The 18,144-nt window shown below is 48.0% G+C and overlaps 1 protein-coding gene across 2 annotated transcripts in view; it reads right to left on the reverse strand.

Annotated features, from left to right (window-relative positions):
* Positions 1-12,260, reverse strand: part of pard3ba (par-3 family cell polarity regulator beta a) — an 88,393-nt gene extending 76,133 nt beyond the window's left edge. Inside the window, exons 1-2 of one of the 2 annotated variants that reach the window (XM_084004802.1) lie at positions 11,853-12,260; positions 8,025-8,123 (exon numbers count right to left, since the gene is read on the reverse strand). In XM_084004802.1, coding sequence (XP_083860928.1) covers positions 8,025-8,123; positions 11,853-11,969 — 216 coding nt within the window. In that variant the 5' untranslated portion in view covers positions 11,970-12,260. Of the gene's footprint in view, positions 1-8,024; positions 8,127-11,852 lie in introns of both variants that reach the window. The other variant, XM_084004801.1, reaches the window with a different exon arrangement.
* Positions 12,261-18,144: the final 5,884 nt, after the last annotated feature.

Genomic DNA, 18,144 nt, shown 5'->3' on the forward strand with positions numbered 1-18,144 from the left:
GCGTTTTTCTTCCCTCTCACGCTACTTCTTCATTCTGTCTTTGAACAAGCGATGCATAATTCAGGAGCGTGCGGCATCCTGACAGTAGCATGGCAACCCAATCATCTCTCACACACACACACACACACATACACAGTACACACACAGAGAGAGAGAGAGCTTCTAACACACTTTTTCTTGACTAAAGTGCAGGTTTACGAAGACTATTTTAGACATCAGCTTTTTCACGCGCTAAAACCGGAATCACAGAGAATAAACCTCCCAAAGCAGAGAATAAACCTCACACTCTGGCGGCAGGAAGTGAGAGCCTCATCACCTTCCCCCCGACAGAGACTGGAAGTCGGGGAACGGCAAGCAGATAAGAGGTGTAGAGAACGGGTTCCTCCGCGGCTGTAAAGCGTGATTGGATATCGACGATGCACTCGCTGAGCGGAAAACGTGGCTCTTAATATCCGTGGCGTCGTGCGAGAAAACGGCAATCAATGCGAAGAAAGGAGGAGAAGAAGAGGAAAAAGGTGCCAACGGTTATTTGCCTTTTTGAAATTGACGAGCGGTTAATTGCAATTTGTGATACTTGCAGCTGCTCGCCGGGGTTTTCAGATCTCTGAACCTGCAGTGCAGAAAGTTCGACTCACACACACTCAAGCATGTACCAACAACTAATCCATGTTCAAGGGCACACGCTGCAGAGCAAAACACACACACACACACACACACACACACACGCACACACACACACACACACACGGACCGTATGGGGCCACCAGAGGAATGTTTGGCCCCCTGTTATTTAAACAAGGAGAAAATTGGTTGCATTACCGGCGAGAGCCGGGCTAATCCTGCTTCTTTTCCAGCCTGCATCTATACTATATAGCACAACCAGATGTGGGGTAAGACACACACACACACACACACACACACACACACACACACAGTCACTCATGCAAGATTAGAGACGCACAATCCAAAGTCGTCAAGTGTGTGTGGTGAGGGAATCCTATCCCCTCTAAATGTTTCCATCTTTGATGAATCCGACAGACTCGTCCAAACAAACTGTCGCTGCAGCGGCCGAACATTTGCATTCATGCAAATTAAAAAAAAATCGTCGACCCGGACCTGGCACCACTTTGGCAAAAAAAAAAAGGCTGGAAAAAAATGCAGAAATGCTCTTTCAAAAGTCAGGGAGGAAGTGGACTCAATAAATCGTGGGTCAAAAGTTAAATATTAACTTATTTCACACACTAAGATTACCGCATTCCTTCCTGCCCTGACAACTGATTGCACTTTAGATAAAATACGTATCAAAATGCACAAATACTGCTTTAACTTTAAGTATTTGTTTTATTAAGTCGGAAAGAACAACCTTATCAGGGTTTTCATATCACATCAGAGGTTAGTGGGAATCTGGATTCTGGGACTTTCTGAAGCTGAATTTATTCTGTATTTAAAATAAAAGAATTATTGAACAAAAACAATCAAATAATCTGAAAGAAGACAAACAACAACATGTTTGGACGGAAAGAAACATTTGCAGACGGAGCAGCTTATTGTTCAGGAACACGGGCAAAAAGTTTCTATATGGCACAGTGTGTGTGTGTGTGTGTGTGTGTGTGTGTGTGTCCACAAACTCACATCTGTCACATCAGGCACGGTGATGGAGCATGTGTGCGCCAACGGAGAGCACACACCCACACACCCACACACAACACACACAACACACACAACACACACACACACACACACACACACACACACACACACACACACACACACACACACACACACACACACACACACACACACACACACACACACACACACACACCAGCCACCAGCTGAGGAACTGCGGTGCCGGCTATGCGCGGTGAAAGGCCACATTATTATTTATGCACACTCATAAAGGGAGAGGGTAAACTCTTCATAAATCACACATACCCGAGAGGCAGAGAGAAAGAGAGAGAGAGACGGAGGGGTGAGGAGGAGGAGGGGGAGAAGAGAGGGGAAATGGGAGTGAGGGATTGTGGGTGACAAGGGGCTCCAGGCTTGTATTTCCCGGGCCGGCAACACAAATATCAAACCGGCTCGTTCGTCATCCCCGAAGAGCAAACACATCAGCGGTGGTTACACCAGTCCTGAACCCCTTTCTCATAAATGTGCATACACACACACACACACACACACACACACACACACACACGGAGTGAAGCCGCACACATGTTCCAGCTCTCTTCCCCGAAAGTCATAGCCTGAGCCTAATAATCAGCTTTCTCCTCCCTGTGGCCGCCGCAAGGCCAGCTGCTCCCTCCAACCTCCCTCCCTCCCTCCTCCCCTCCCTCCCTCCCTCCTCCTCCCGGGATCTGACAGAGAAATAGAAGGAGTGATTAACTCTGAGCTGCGAGGCTTTTGCCCTCTCACCTGTGGCTCTCTCCTCCACAGGCTTCCTCCTCCTCCTCCTCCCTCCTCCTCCCTCCTTTTCTCTCCATCTGCCTCCCTTGACATTACACTTTCATACTGATGTCACCTCTCTTCTTTCTTCACGTCGTCTTCCTCTTTGTGCAGACGCAACTCTTAAGGATGGTTAAATGGGAAACTCTGTATTTTTCATTATCGTTGTAAATCCAATTTTTACTTTAATGCCTTTTTTTCTTCTTTAGGGGAAAACATTCTGCTCTCCTCTACAGCTACATATATAAATATATATATAAATATATATATATGCGTGAACTATAGGTTGCCATGGAGTGCCAGCACCGCTCACAGCCTGGAGGAGGGAAACATAACAAAGGAAGCGTCACCTGTAGATGTCCCCTGCACCCATCAACATGCGTGTTCCTTCCAAGCAGCCTTATTAGATAGGTATTGACTCGACATGAAAGCCCGGAGCAGGAAAGTAGGATTCGTGCAGCGTTACACGTCTGAACGCTGCAAAAGCACAAAGCGCCACCTGACAGCACCATCCATCAGTTTATATGACGGGGCGCAGCCCGCCTAATGCATGTGTTAGTGTGATAGTGATGTCACCGACGACACAGAACACTAACGAAGCCCTGAAACAAGCAAACATTTGCTTTTTATTTCCTCCATAAGTGTTAATTTGCTTGCGTAACCCCCCTTTAACGGCTCCTCTTCCATACGTCCCTCCCACACGCAGACCGGCCGATCATTCAAGGGGCCTATTAAGACACATTACCGTCCGCCGAGCGCCATTCATTAGGCCAATCAGCTGGCTGATGAGGATGAGAGGCAAAAAAATGAATAACAACAATAGTGTGTGTGTGTGGACACAGATGTGGTTTCAGCTCTGTAATTGCAGCAGAAATCATTAAATACTTAACCTAAATGAGTTGGATTCGGTATTACGAGCATTTATCTACACACACACACACACACACACACACACACACACACACACACACACACACACACACACACACACACACACACACACACACACACACACACACACACACACACACACACACACACACACACACGTGTCGGGGAGTGTGACTTTCGGCTGATTTGAGTTATTAGCGGTGGGGAGCGAGCGGAGGGAAAACAACCCACGCTTTCACACACATGCACACTCGTTGGGGGCAAAGTCATGGAGGGAAACAGATGGCTGTTCAGGTCAGAGACTAGATTTGCTGTAAACAAGTGGATCTATAAAGGATCATTAGCTGGATGTGATTAGCTGCTCTGCCAGCTGATGAAGCTAATACTGACGACAAACAGCCGCTCCGACGTGGACGTGTTGGATTACACATCATTTCAAACAGAGGGCCGCATCCTCTCACCTCTGACCCCCGCCGGACCGCGGTCAGGTTACAGCACGACCGTCTCACTCCATTAGCAGCTAATGGGCGGTGTGACGGCGGCGTGACGGGGTGGCGTGATGGCGGCGCGGAGTCAGCCGTGATTTACAGGAGGAGCAACAGCGAAAGGGACGAGATCCGAGAGGGGGTGCGATGACCTGGAAGTCACACGCGCCCACGCAACCAAAACAGAAAAGGGGGCCCTTATCCGGACCGGATCCCGGTCTGCTTCGGTGAACTGACAAATGACTTTGGAGAGGTGCCATCATTCAAAGTCGAAAAGGTAGAGCGACGGATCGTCGGGAAGGAATTAAAATTCCAGCTCTCGACTTCATGAGAAAACTTCTTTCACCTTAAGCCTTCCTCCACTCCCTGCATCGTAATTACAATCAAACGCGTGTGTGTGGGTATTGTTAATTGAATATAATCAGATGAAGAGCCGCCGTGATGCTGAGAGGGAGGGAGGGGGTGAATCAAGGTCGAGGCTGATGAGATATGATGATGAAATCAGCTCAAGTGACCGAATCCCGCCGGGCAGAAACGTTCAAGCGCTCCGGTCTGATCCGATCTGATCCGCAGGCGGCAGATATAATCTGCCTTTATTCAATATACTGTAGGTTTGCTGGGGATTAGAATATATTAATGTGTAATTGACGTGCAAGAGAGTGCATCATAAACACAAGGTAAGGACGAAGCAACAGGCGCTATGAAGGTTATATGAACAATATAAACAACAAACATCAGAAACAAGACGCCGCCGCACCGTTTAATAGAAAGCAACTGTCAATACTAGACGGCATATTTAGGAATATGATGTCACGTAATGAGAAGACCGGAGCGGAGGCTGGAAAACATTTAAAAATACCTATTTTCCATTATGCAGCTTCCCTTCAGACAATCAAATCTCTGCATGTCTGGAGCCTCAGGCTTCCACGGCGACGGCAACCTTTACAAGAAATAAATAGATAAACGTTCTTTTTCGCCCAGAATAAAATCAATTAAACGGAAGGGACATAATGAACGATAGCCGATTCATTTTATATGCAAGAATCCATGACTAAATCAGACCACCTTAAACCTTTTGAGTTGTTATTTTCCTTTCCTTTCGTCTTCTTATTACCAGAAGGTGCTGTATGGATGAACGTGCCTCGCCGAGACGTCTTCCTAATCAGCGCGTTTGAACCTCACGCTCCCCCGCTCATCACCGGCCATTCAGACGGGGCGCCGAGTCAGACGACTCAGACAATCAAACGCGGCGGCGAGCGGAGGTGAAGGGGCGAGGTGTCGCCGAGCTCATCAGCACGCAATCACATCGCCATTCACGGAAACGTTTTTTTTCCCTTTAAGTAACGCCTCATTACGGCCTGTCAGGAGATGCTCCCGTCTGTCAAGGGATAAATCTTATTATGAGGCCGTATGTTCACATTTATCCGTGTTCTTCTCAACAAATGACCCCCGAGTCTGAGAAACATCAACTAAATGAGGTCATTCTTCAAAAGGGTGTCATTTTCTCTGCGAAGGAAGTGAAAGATGCTCGTGACCACAGACCCACTTTAAATACCATAACATGCTTCCCCGATTCATCTCGTCTATCCGGCACTGTGACGTGCAGGCGGAAGAGATGGATGATGGGAGATGAGCTTGTGATCAAGTGGGGTGACATTTTCAGCCTTAGCATTTACAGCAACCAGAGGCTGCACAGGAGGTGATTAAAAAGGGCTAATTAAAGTGAGATGGAGGAAATCATTCCACCTTTTTTTCGTTTTCCCCTCCCCGTCATTAAATTTCCCATGAAATTAGATTTCTCGTTTGGCTGCATGGGACGGGAGGCTGACTTTTCCCTCCCGACAACAAGGTCTGCGTGGAGCAATGTGCATGTGGAATGAGGAGTGACGGTCCACTTACGAGGGGACGTTACGCTCCCCGAGTTTAATTCGGAGGAGATCGGCGTGACAAGAGAGGACACTCGGATTCACATTCAGATTCCTGCTGCGGCGAGGAACGGCCTTCTAATCGCCATCTATGTGGGCTTTCGTGTCTCAATGAACACAGGAAACAGCAGCCATACATATATATATAAATATCTTGTATGTTAATGGCGTGATGCTGTAGGACAGCCTGCCTGACAGCTCCTGTGCACCGCGGAGACGTAAGGAGATCCCAGAGGAACAGGAATGGGAAAGAATGACAGCTCCGGTTGTGTTAAATGTGTCGAGATAAAGCAGCACATCTGTCAATATCTGAAGAGAGCAGGAGGAGGAGGAGGAGGAGCGAGGGGGGAAGGAAAGGCAAAACAACAGACTTTGTAGAATTAATACCTGACAAATGATCACGTCCTGTATATCCACACACACACACACACTGGAGTCCATGATGGAGGACGGAGCGGGTTAAATAGTCTCTAAACTACTGTGATTTGACCACGGCGGCGTGACAAGAGGAAAGAGATCGAAATAGCTGTTATGTCTCCCTACTTCTCCAAAACCATTAACAAAGTGGTGGGGTGTCTGACAGGTCAATGACTCCAACTGTCTTGAGAGCTGCAGGGCACACACACACACACACACACACACACACACACACACACACACACACACACACAGTGAAGGGTCAAAGCCGAGGCGAGTATAATTGAGTGCACCGTGACCTGCTCTCTTTATACTCGGCTCTTTTGTGCCTGCGAGTGTTCGCCGCTTCCATGTGGTCACACCTTCCTCGCATTCATCAGATCCATATTAATATTCATGAGGAGGCTGGTGGCCGGCGTCTCGGGACGCTAATGAACGGAGCGCGAGTGTGTGTGTGTGTGTGTGTGTGTGTGTGTGTGTGTGTGTGTGAGACGACGTGCAGGGGGGCAGAGCTGTAATCAAATCACAGCCGCCCCCTCATCTCTGCTCATCAACCACCAGTGGCGCTCCTTCCGTGGCCGCTAATGCTAACACGCTACGCTACACGCCTTCCTGGGGTTCGGAGTGTGTGTGTGTGTGTGTGTGTGTGTGTGTGTGTGTGTGTGCGTGTGTGTGTGTGTGTGTTGAGTAATGGTCGGGGGCTGGCCCAGATAAAGAGGTCTGGACTCGCGGCTAGGCTAACCACTAGGCGTACAAATAGCTTTCCATTATCGCTCATTAGCATCCGCGGCTAACACAGGGCCCATGCTGTGCGGTGAAGGGCCCTCACAATGGGGCCACTCCTGGATGATTGATGGGGAAACAGCGTCGGCCACAATAACAGCAAACCAAAAACAGGGAGAGAGAAGCACTAAAGATAGAATCTGTCGGCGGCGGCGGCGGCGAGGGTTATAAAAACGTAGACAAACAAAAGGAAGTCAGACTAATCACGGCTTGCCAGGCTCGGCTCATTAATCTACGAGAGCTCGGAAGCCCGCAGATAAGTGGGATGACTGCTCGTCCTATTCTGTCTGCTATCTTTTCATCAGCGGCGAAGAAAAACAAAAGGATAAAAATGAGAAGTGAGATGAAAGCAGGTGGGGGGGTCACAAAACGCAACGCAGCCACGGAAACGGGGAGTCGAACTCGGGGTAAGTCGTTAGCGAGGGAATTTGATGAAAATGCGGGAGCGGGACTTGATCTGTGACGCTCCGTCATCGCTGGAGAAAATGAGTCATTAAAAATCTGACAAATAAGACGCAGATCTTGTAATTATAATCCCATCACCCTGGAAAATGAGGCTTCGGCTCTCTGAGATTTTTTTTTTTTAACGAAGATTCCCACTGAGTTTACACATCTATTATTTAGCCGCGTCCCCTTTTTCACAAAGACTATTTTGCCATTATTGCGCGGGACAGGGTCGGCTGAATATTCCATTTTCGTCTCATTTGGCCGTCTTGCTGACTCAGTGTTGATAATTCATCTGGCGTCGGGGCCCGCAGCTTATGAATATGGATTCCGGGCGGTTCATTAGCACATCTTAGGAATGCATTATGGGGGAAATTAGCAAGAGGGAATAAAATTGTCTCTTTATAGAAATCGGGCCACCGTCTTTGAGCGCGAGCGAAAAAAGCGGCGAACCTCAAACTCCCGACGTGAGCGTGTGAAGTTACATCACTGCTGATTCGGAGAACCCCTCCCTTGATTTGCTTTAAAAGTCCTTTCAAAACGAACATGACAGCTAAATCACACGACGCCGCTCCTACTCACGCTTTCTGGAGAGGAACGTACGACGCATCACATGGCGAGGACGAGGACTCACCCTGTCTCGGTCTTCCACCAGATCATGCAGCAGGTCGTCCATGTCCAGGATGCCTCCCTCCATGTACATCAGGTGCTGGGTCTTCACCTCGCTCTCCTCCTGCTGGACACACGTTCATCGTCATTCAACTTAATTGTGCAATTAAATTCAACAGCTTGCGGTTCATAAAAACACACAAATATACAAAACAGTAATATTTCCCAGAAACATAATCCTCCACACACGTGTTTTACAGACCGAATGTTTGAATACGTGGTTAAAAATAGCTCCACTGCCATCGCACCCCACCATATTTACAACAAATGTGACACACTGACAGCCAGTCAACATAATAACCAAACATATATGCAGCTCCCCACTCCTTCCCTGCAGCTTGGCAGGTACAGTAACATGACCTACATTACACTCTACATGAGGAACTTTTCCAGTCCGGGCACATTCCAGGCCACACGTCAGGGTGAAGACCCCTTCGGAAGCAGGAAGTACCCCGAGCCCGCTCCGTCCGTTGTCAAAGAGAACAACGGCGAGCTGCAATCTGTGATCTGCGGCGCCGGTTGACAGAAATCAACAGAGAAGTAACAGCAACAGCAGCATCTTCCCCCTTTTTTAATGCGAGGCTGCTGTGGCGAGGCTGCTGGGAGCTCAGGGAGAGAATTCATGGGCAATTTAGAGATAAATTGCATAAAATATAAACAGTAAGTCAAATCTCCTGAATGGGTCAAATAGCCCGGGTTGATAAATACTCCCCCCATACACACACACACACACAATTTCTATTAAAGCAATGTCTGGACTAAGAAATCTCTGACAAGCCTTTATCTTTTTTAACAACGTGCAGTAGAAAATAGCCCATTAGGAGCCGCCCATACCAATAAGCAATCTGTCCCCAGCAACACACGACTACATTACCGGCTAAAGTACCAGCCGTATCGGCAATAAGCCGCCGAGGCTGGAATGAGTTTGGCTGAGAACCCAGCGAGCAGCTTCAGCTGTATCACCGAGACCCTCCGCGCTCCGCTGAACCCCAATGTGAATTACGGGGCCACAAAAAAAAAGGAGTGTGAATGCCTTGAATGGGCCTTTTCTCTTTAAAAACAAATGGGCATCCCGGGAGAACCCTCCCTTACTTCAGAGGAGCCCATCGGAGATTAGAGAGCTTCATCGTGGTTCTGTTTTCATTTCATGTGACAGTTCTCGGGGAATCTCAGGTTCAGTTCCTCGATTCTTCCCAAGGAGGCGACTGTTGATCATCGTGAATGGAGGCAGAGCACCAGAAAAACTGGTCCGACCGGAACCACCGCCGGCATTCTTCTGCCTCTCACACTGTTTGTGGGAACAAATGCATGTGTGTGTGTGATTCTTTGGTAGAGACAGTGATCCACATTAGGACACACACCTTTGTGAAATGCGTCATCGGGAAGGGTTCATTCACATCCGAGGTGAAGTGTTAATTAGACGAAACTCGCCGAGGCCGCTGAGAACGCTCTCTTCCTACTTAGGGATGAAAAGGGATGAATGTGTGAAAGTAATCTAGGGAGGAACGGAGGGGGAGGAAAACTCTCTTGAAGTAACAACCGTTGGAGGATTACCGTGACGGGGGAGCAAATTACGCCATTAAAGCGACTTGATGCACGTTTCAATCCTCGGAAGGATGCTTTTACAGTTGGACAATGGAGACAACTTGACCTTCGACCCTCATCGAGGGCCAAACACATAACATAAATGATTTAGAATTATCTTGTGGAGGGATTACTTTTAATACTTTCCGTCTCTGTCTGGCATGCAGAGTATTCTCCTCCAGTTAATCAGGTAATACTCCAGACGCTTTGATGAATGCAGACTATTTGCGCCCGCCGGTTGTGACAGTTACAAATATGCCTTTTGCATTGTCGAGTTCTGACGCACACACACACACACCTCGCCCTCCCACACACACACACACATGAGAAGGAGGGCAAAGTGCTCTCAGCTTGTTGTGGCCGCTGTCAGAGTTGATATAGGGGCTGTAATCTGAACTGAACCTGCACAGACGGACGGAGCATCAGATGGCGAGACGCGGCCGCGGCGCCCTCGCCGTTTCCCCTGAGAACTCACAACGCTCGCAGTCTACATGCCCCGGGCTGGAGGCCCGTCGGGGGCCGCCGGAAAACACGTTTTAAAAAACCGGCAACCAATTCCTGCACTTTTCCCCACATATTAAATAACAAACGTGATAAGAGAAATCTTACAGCGATTGGAAACTATAACACATCCACGCTGTATAACGAGCCGTAACCGCCGTCTCTCCTGCAGATGTACATACAGACTCACAGCTGAGATCAACCTGCTAATTAAGGATGCGAGGCTGTAAACCAACACACACACCCTGCGTGATTAAACCCGGAGGTTTCTGGCGGCGGCCCTGCTGTCAGCGGCGAGGCCCCGGGTGGAGAAATGTGCATCTAATGTGGCCGCTGAGTGGATTCTGCTGGCAGCGAGCAGCCGGTCACATCCATCCGCTGCTCTCTGACGAAGCTGCGCTCGTCCTCGTGACGCTCCGCCTCGATTAAGAGATGGCAAGCAGACTGCTGAGTCAGCGTCTAGCAACAGCTCCCAATTGACTTGCCTGGCGAGGAGCGGTGGAGAGCCTCGGTGCATACTAATCGCTCGCACTCACTTTTAGCCCACTTGAGGTTTTGCACGCCAGCGGGTCTGGATGAAGGGCCGCTGGGCCGGATGGGCTCGGCCGAGGCGCTGTGACAGCTCAGGGGACGGCAAGGAAGATGAGCTTCCTTGTGTGTGTGTGTTGCTTTCTAGGGGTTTGTGTATGGAAGCAATCGATCCTTCCATCCCTTCTTCCCGAGGCCTCTCGCATCTCGCCAAGGGGGAGGGTGCGTGGGCGGGCTGAGGGGGGGACCAGCCAACCGATAACACCCCAGACCTGTCACCAATCCTAATCCCCAATCACTCACGGGACAAAGCCTCCTGTCCGCGGCTCACATCCCCGACCGCGGCCACATTGAGGACATTAAAACGGCAAACTTCCACCTGCCCGCTGAGATACGGCGGCTTCAACAGGAAGCTATTGTACAGGTGGACAGCCGCTGCCGCCACCGCCACTCTCATCATCACGGAGACGAGGCTCACATTGGCGCCGTATCACACCGGGACAGCACGCACATACACGGAGGCTGATTAATAAAAGGTCAGTTCGGCAGGATGATTAATGTTCGAGTGATTGCAGCATCGGAGGGGGGGGGGGGACGGGCTGCTCCTACATTTCCCAGAGTGCCTTTCAACTCCCACCAGAACAGCTACGAGTGAAGGTCACGTGTGGAAGCGAACCAGAGTATTGACAGTCACACCCCTCGATTCAAAGTGCCCTACGGCTGCAATGCATTCTGGGCAAGTTGGTCATCATATGACGTTCACAGGAGCTTACAGAAGAATGTAACTGTACAGTTAACTGATTAATTAACCACTTGTGTTTATAAATGATACTAATGAGAGTAATAATGTCATAACTGTCATTACAGGACCGGTATTCACTGCAGAGTGCACCGCCAAAATAAAAGTTGGATAAATCTTTCAATATAAAGGAGGTTTCGGCTAAAAATGACCAGAACAATTAATTTGTTTACATTTCACAGGAGATGCATTGACATATTTGTTATGGTTGAGTCCAATTTTTTTAGCAAGAATGCATCATTATAGTGACAATTGGTCACGTGACACAGACCACAGTATGGGAGTTAATTAAACATGACGAATATAAGTGGAACGGGACGGTTTCTGTGTGGCACAATGACGTGAAAGCGGATCAAAGAGGCGGTTTTTAGGCGGGTTTACCTGGTCCAGGATCCTGCGGTACCTCCGCGTAGCTTGCTCGACCAGGTCCCGCACGGTCCAGGCAGCTTTGCAGGGGACCACCACCGCGGTGTCCCCGAAAGTTACCGTAACTTTCATAGTGGCGGCGACTTCCACCGGGTTTCCTGGGAGAAAAAAAAAAGACGTCCGTCTGTCGGCGCCGCTCCGGGTTTCGGGACCAGGAAAAAGAGGCACCTGTCCGTCGAAAGTGGAGCAACAGGTGTCTCGAGTCGGGCTGGAAATCACGACGGAGTCACTATTCCGCCTTTTACCGAGTTAAACACGCGTGTTTACGTGGGAAAACATGACACAAGTCGATAGAAAGGAGACTTTCCGTCACGTTTGATCCGTGCGCCGAAACTCCCAAACAAAACAAACTGCGCGAGGAACCCGGAAGAAAATCACGGTGACGCTGGTAATCCAGGAAACGGCAGCGGGCGCCTCTGGAGCGCTTCACCCATGGGTGTCCTCATCCCCAGGTTTCTAATGTGTCCAAGCTTCAACATGGTTGATGCCAAAAGACACAATAAAACATGTTTTAATTCAAGTTTATTAAAAAGTTTATTTTTAATTTAAAACATTATGATGAAGCAACTGTTATATTTAATCTAGATGTCTGATAAACGTTTTTTTTTCTTTATGAATGTCTTTATTTCCTGTGTGTAGAGCCCTTATATTTTTAACAGAGTGAAAATCCAGCACAACAGCTGCTATAAGCCTCATTCACCCCGTTCTGAAGATGCTGAAGTGCCTTATGCTTGCATTATTCCCACTGACCATCAGGGGGCGACTCCTCTAGTTGCAAAAAGACTGCATGGAAGTCTATGAGAAAATGACCCTACCTCTCATTTGATTTATTATCACAGTATTCTCTCACTTTTGTCTGTGTATAAGGAACATTATAAATGCATTTTTTATATTGCCGTATTAAATTATTTCCTAAATGCCACCATATTACTTCATCAGACACACAGAAGGAAAAGTTGAGAATAATATTAGCCTAACTGCTTCTAATCCCCCCCACTATAACCAATGTTATGTGTTGTGAAATTGCCTTTATATATATACAACATGATGAAATCCCGTTGAGCCGGGGAAATAAGAAATAAAGCTGCGTGGTGTTTGTTCTTCTCTATCTGTCTTCATCCACGGTGTTAGCACGCGTTTGGTGGTTTTGGAGGACTTCATTACCCAGAAATCATGAGAAGTGGCTCCAGATGACAATTAGCTTGACAACTTTCCCATCTCATCGCATCTCGTGCACAAATAAACATCCTGCCAGTGACCATAATGCATTTCTTCCTCATTATATCTTTCCTTATTTGAACACGTTATTTTCCAAGATGTGAGGCGGCGGCGTGACATATAACCAAATAGGAAAGAAAGAAACAACACAAGCATGGAAAGATGATAAAAAGGGTGATTTGAAAATAAAGTTTATTATTATATTATTGAAGTCCAGTAGAAAACAATATGCAAACATTTTAAAAGATAAGCGACCGTTAGAACAATATTCATAACTCTAAATAAAGGTTCTTCTTTCTGTTTTTACCCCAAAAAAATCAGAAGCCTCTCTGTTTATGATGACAGTCTATGACATCACTTCCTCTTATCAATAGCAGTGCTCTCTGCCCTACATCATCTTCACATATGACATAAAAGCAGGACTTTGTTCCTCAGGATTTTAAAAGGTTTACAGCCATCTATTGAGCTTAAAGAGAAGTTATAAAGTTGCACGCTGAGGTCTAACAAGCCTCTTTTTTCTTTTTCTTTTTTTTTCTGAGTCTTTGCAATCTCACCCTCGTCTGGAAGTAAGGCGTGCTCGCCAAACTGTTGGCCGTCAATAAAATCCCAGTGATGGTTTTTGTTGTTTTGTTCAGCTCCCTGAGTGCAATTTACAGGGTTGGGTTGTCTGGGTCGATCGCCGCGTTGATTTGCTTTCAGTCTCCGAGCACTGCCCCTTTTCCAAAGAGCAAAATTGACATGTTCTCAGCGGCGGTGCCAGCACCCCTGTGTTTCAGCTCAGTGTGAGACTGAAGCTTGTCAATAACTGGGACTTGCTTCACTTCCTGCTGCGCTGCCTACAATTACAGGCCCCCGAATAAGTAGCACGAAAACCTGTGTGTGTGTGTAGAAGTCGGGGAGGGGGGAGAAAGGGATCGCAGTCACAAAATATGACTTTCAGTCCGCGTGAGGATTTAATTTCAGACCTGAGGTATAATATTCACGGGGCAAAATTGCATTTCTTTTGTGTGCGCCTGCTGAAAAGCTCCAATTGAATTGGCCAAAAAAAAGGCGCTCGCCTGTGAATAACGAGTGTTGCCGAAGTCTAATCACAGTTATCCAAATAAAAAAAAACAGCCATCATCGGGAGCCATGGTGTACGGATGCAGAGAGGTGCATGTTGTTGGTGTTTTCCACTTTGGCGGTTTAGGGGGATTATTGTCAAGCACTGCTGGCACTTCCTTTTTTTTTTTTAAAGGTACAGGTAAGGAGAAGTGTGCATGAAAGAGGAACGGATGGTGAATATGGAAGTATACGGCTCTGCCGGCTCCAGTAGCCCCACTTCTGTCCTCCCTGTCAGCCTGCTGTAAGTGATCTCTTCCATAGCCAACAAGTGACCCACAAAAACAGCCAGCTTTAAGTGTTAACCCCAGCTGGCAGAACTCAGGGCTCAGCATGGGGTCAAGCTCGGCTCGCCTGAGTGTTTAAGTCGCCCGCTGCGCCCCGCTGCACACCGCTGTACACCGCGTTTAACACTGGATATGACCATGAAGGCGTCACGCTTTTTTAACATGCTTTTCAGCTGCTATGTGTCGGATATCTATATCTGTACGCATGTTTTTGATTTTCCACTTTTCAATTCTGGGATCCTCACTCAAACTTAGGAAAAGAATATCTTATATAAATAAAACTATAAATAAAACTAACAAAACGTGCATCATAGGTCATATTTAGCTGTTTTTGTTTGTTTTCTATGGAGTCTTTGGAATGTTGTTAAACCAGGACGTGCTGTTCTACCGTGCAGCAATCCCTCCAAAATAAGAGCGGTTGACATTTTTTCTCGCCTGCGTTCATTTGAAGACATCCTTCCTCTTTTGACACTCCTGGGAAAGCATGTCGTCGCAGCGCCAGAGGCGGACTCGAGTGCCGTTATGCAAGCGGATGAGTGAGCTTCTGTGTTAATCATCTACTTTTGTGGCAGCTCCATTGGCAGGAAACCAGGAATGAGCTATTATGTCACCAGCAGCATAGAGGATCAGAGAGCAGGTTACGGAGGGGGAAATCACAGCCGGAGGCGGGATGCGGATCTGCAAACGAGTCGGCACATATTTTCACACTCTTTGCGATGTTTCCTCAGTTTTCTTGTCATAAAGGACGTGCCGTCCGTCTTCGACTGTTGCACACGCCTAATTACACTAATTAGATATTTCTCAGCTAAGCTTTAACGAGACCCGACTCTCGCCCTATGCACGATGCTCCTTGATGGGTGAGACTTTATACTCACCAGACAGGTAGCACATCACACACTCTCTCACACGCACACACACATGGCTTAATGGATCAAATTAGCACTCTGGCACATAAACCCTGTTTTTCCACCCGTTATCCCCCCCCCCCCCCCCCTCCCTTGTTCCTCTCCCTCGCTCCTTCTGTTCGGAGACAGTCGCCGGGTAATTAAAATCTACATTGAGACAAAAAGTTGCTTTAATTTAAGTTCATTACACCGCGCCAGTCTGTGGCTTCGCGGGAGATCTTTTTTAGTCATCCTCCCGCCTTGAAACCATGGCAACTGCAGCATAACCTCGTTTTTTCGCCCTAATCACAGCGAGCGAGACTGCTAAACGTCGCTTTGGACAATTATGGGGCTACATCTGCAACAAAGGCAAAGAAGGCAAGAGGCGATGGTTGTGGAAAGGTGAAGTGAGGGGGGGGAGTTAAGTGCTTGGAGAGGAAATGAAAGAGAGGCTACACATCTACATGGTTTAATGGCTCAAAAATGGCACCTTGAACATCTGACTGACATCCTGTCGCCTCGTGAACTTCTCTTCTGTGCTCATTCTGTGGTGATTGGACCAAGATTTCTACTCTCAGCCGACACCTTCTGCATAAGCAGGATTATCTGTGTGGATAGTTTCCCTTATGTTGTTGTTGTTTATGGTGTATATAGTCTAGTCAGTGAATGGCAATGAATTTGGGTGAACTAGCCCTTTAAACTTGCTTGTTCTTTGCACTCTCAACAAAGGCCACGGTGAGCAAACAACCTGGATTTTATTACAAGCGGGAGGGGCCGTCGGATTGGTCGTGGCCCCAGAGGTCAAAGGTCAGAGGGGGGAAAAGTTGAGAGGGGCTTTACTGTAATAACACCACCTCATTATGGGGTATCATTACCTCTCCAGCGGGGTCAGACATTTGTTTTGGTTGACCCGGCTTCAAAGGGGACACGTCGCGGTTTCCGTGACCCCGGTCAAACCGAAGGGATTCTGGGTAATTATGACGGGGCTGGTGCCGAGAAGAACACAGTGAGGTTAAGTCAGCAGGGGAGAGAGAGAAAGACAAATAAAACGTCCACCTATGTGCAACTATTCCCCCCCCCCCCCGCATGTGGAGACCCATCCACCAAACACTCAATTAAGTTATGCAAATGCACTAATTGCAAATGCCTGGCGGTCCCGTCTCATCACTTAACCCTCAGTAACCTGTTTAAAGGTTTCCAGAGCAGCTTATAGTCGGACCGGCGAGCTGGATTTGTCCGTGGCGTTGGATGGCGGATGAATAGAGGGTCTTGTGTGCGGGGGGGGTGGGGGGGGGGGAAGAAGAAAAGAGAGATCAAAATTGTCCCCTCTGTCAATCAAAAAACCCAATTATCATTCACAATCAGCGCTGGAAAGACACAAAGGGAGGCTCTCATGCGACGGATCAGTGGTCTAGACCAGAACAATTACCACGTAATTAGTTCATCAGACAGTCCCTGATTGATCCGGCTTTGATTTGCATGCAGAACTGGGTCGGAGGAAAGCCCGGCTTTGTTCCCGAGCAGATCCTCATGCTGGAGGTTCCTGATGGGAGACGGAGGAATCGCTCCTGGAAACCTTCGACGAACGCAGCGTGGAGCTCCTTCCAACCTAACTGCCCTCAATTTGAATCTTCGGCGATGAAGGTGCCTCTCCCGTCATAACGGAGCAGCCCGGATTGCAGTGCATGATTGCGAGACGGAGGTTGTTATTCACTTGACCAGCCTGGACCTGATTCTGTCGCGGGGGGTTGAGGAGGGGGATCAATGATGAAGAGGAGGTGGGCGGAGGAGAAAGTAGACCTCACGCTGCGTTCCTTTCAGCGTCCAGGCTGGATGACTTTCTGGGGGAGAGAGTGTGAATGGGCCGTGATTGCCCGTGATACAAATGGACGCGCTTTTTGAGACGCCACCCAGCAGCAGCAGCTCCATGGCTCGCTTTGATTTGAGGGAACCGTTGTTATGGCGACTGGCACCCTGCTTATGATGGAGCTGAAGTGACTCCAAATGAACACGTTGAATCAATTAATAAACGGGATTGTTCGGCATCTCGAGATGATTTTTTGATTTGGTTTTTGCAAAAATCTCATCATGAAACTTTGAGCCAGTGTGTGTGTGTGTAGGGAGTTTCTGTAGTGAACAAACCTGCTTAACTTTATAAAAGGGTCTTATTTCCACATGAGAGACTAGAGGAGGTGATGAGTCACCAAGTAGATTGATTTAAATGTGAATAGATGCTGGATATCATCTCTTTTGACAGAATGGGGGAGGAAAGCTGCTTCTAGGGGGGCTTCCTCAAGTCTTAAGTCCAGCCCGGCCTCTTCTCCTGAAGTCAAGGCCACACGTTACCCTGAGACGATCAATCCCCTCTCATCCCAGGCTCACGCATCCCCATTAACTCAACAATACGCCGTCTTGTATCGTCTTCTTCCTCATCTCGCTAAATCCCAAGCCGAGGAAGTAGCATAAATATGGATGGACCGGAGCACGGAAATAAACTCTGGTCTCTCCCTCTCGGTTCGCGGGTCGATGGCGGAGGTTAAGTCCGGGCTTACAGCTGCTTCATCGGGACTCCACCGAGGTCGAGGATGAAAAGGGAGAGCTATTTCTGTCCAGCCCTCCTTTGTAATTAGAGCGGAATCCATACGACGCAGTTTCTCAACCAAGTCTACAATTCCGCCCGAGCCATAATTTACTTAATTACCCAGAGACGCCTCTTTGATTCAGTCAATATCAAAAAGAGCTTTTCTGGAGGAGAGG

The sequence above is a fragment of the Eutrigla gurnardus genome (assembly GCF_963514095.1).
Source record: "Eutrigla gurnardus genome assembly, chromosome: 24".
NCBI lineage: Eukaryota > Metazoa > Chordata > Actinopteri > Perciformes > Triglidae > Eutrigla > Eutrigla gurnardus.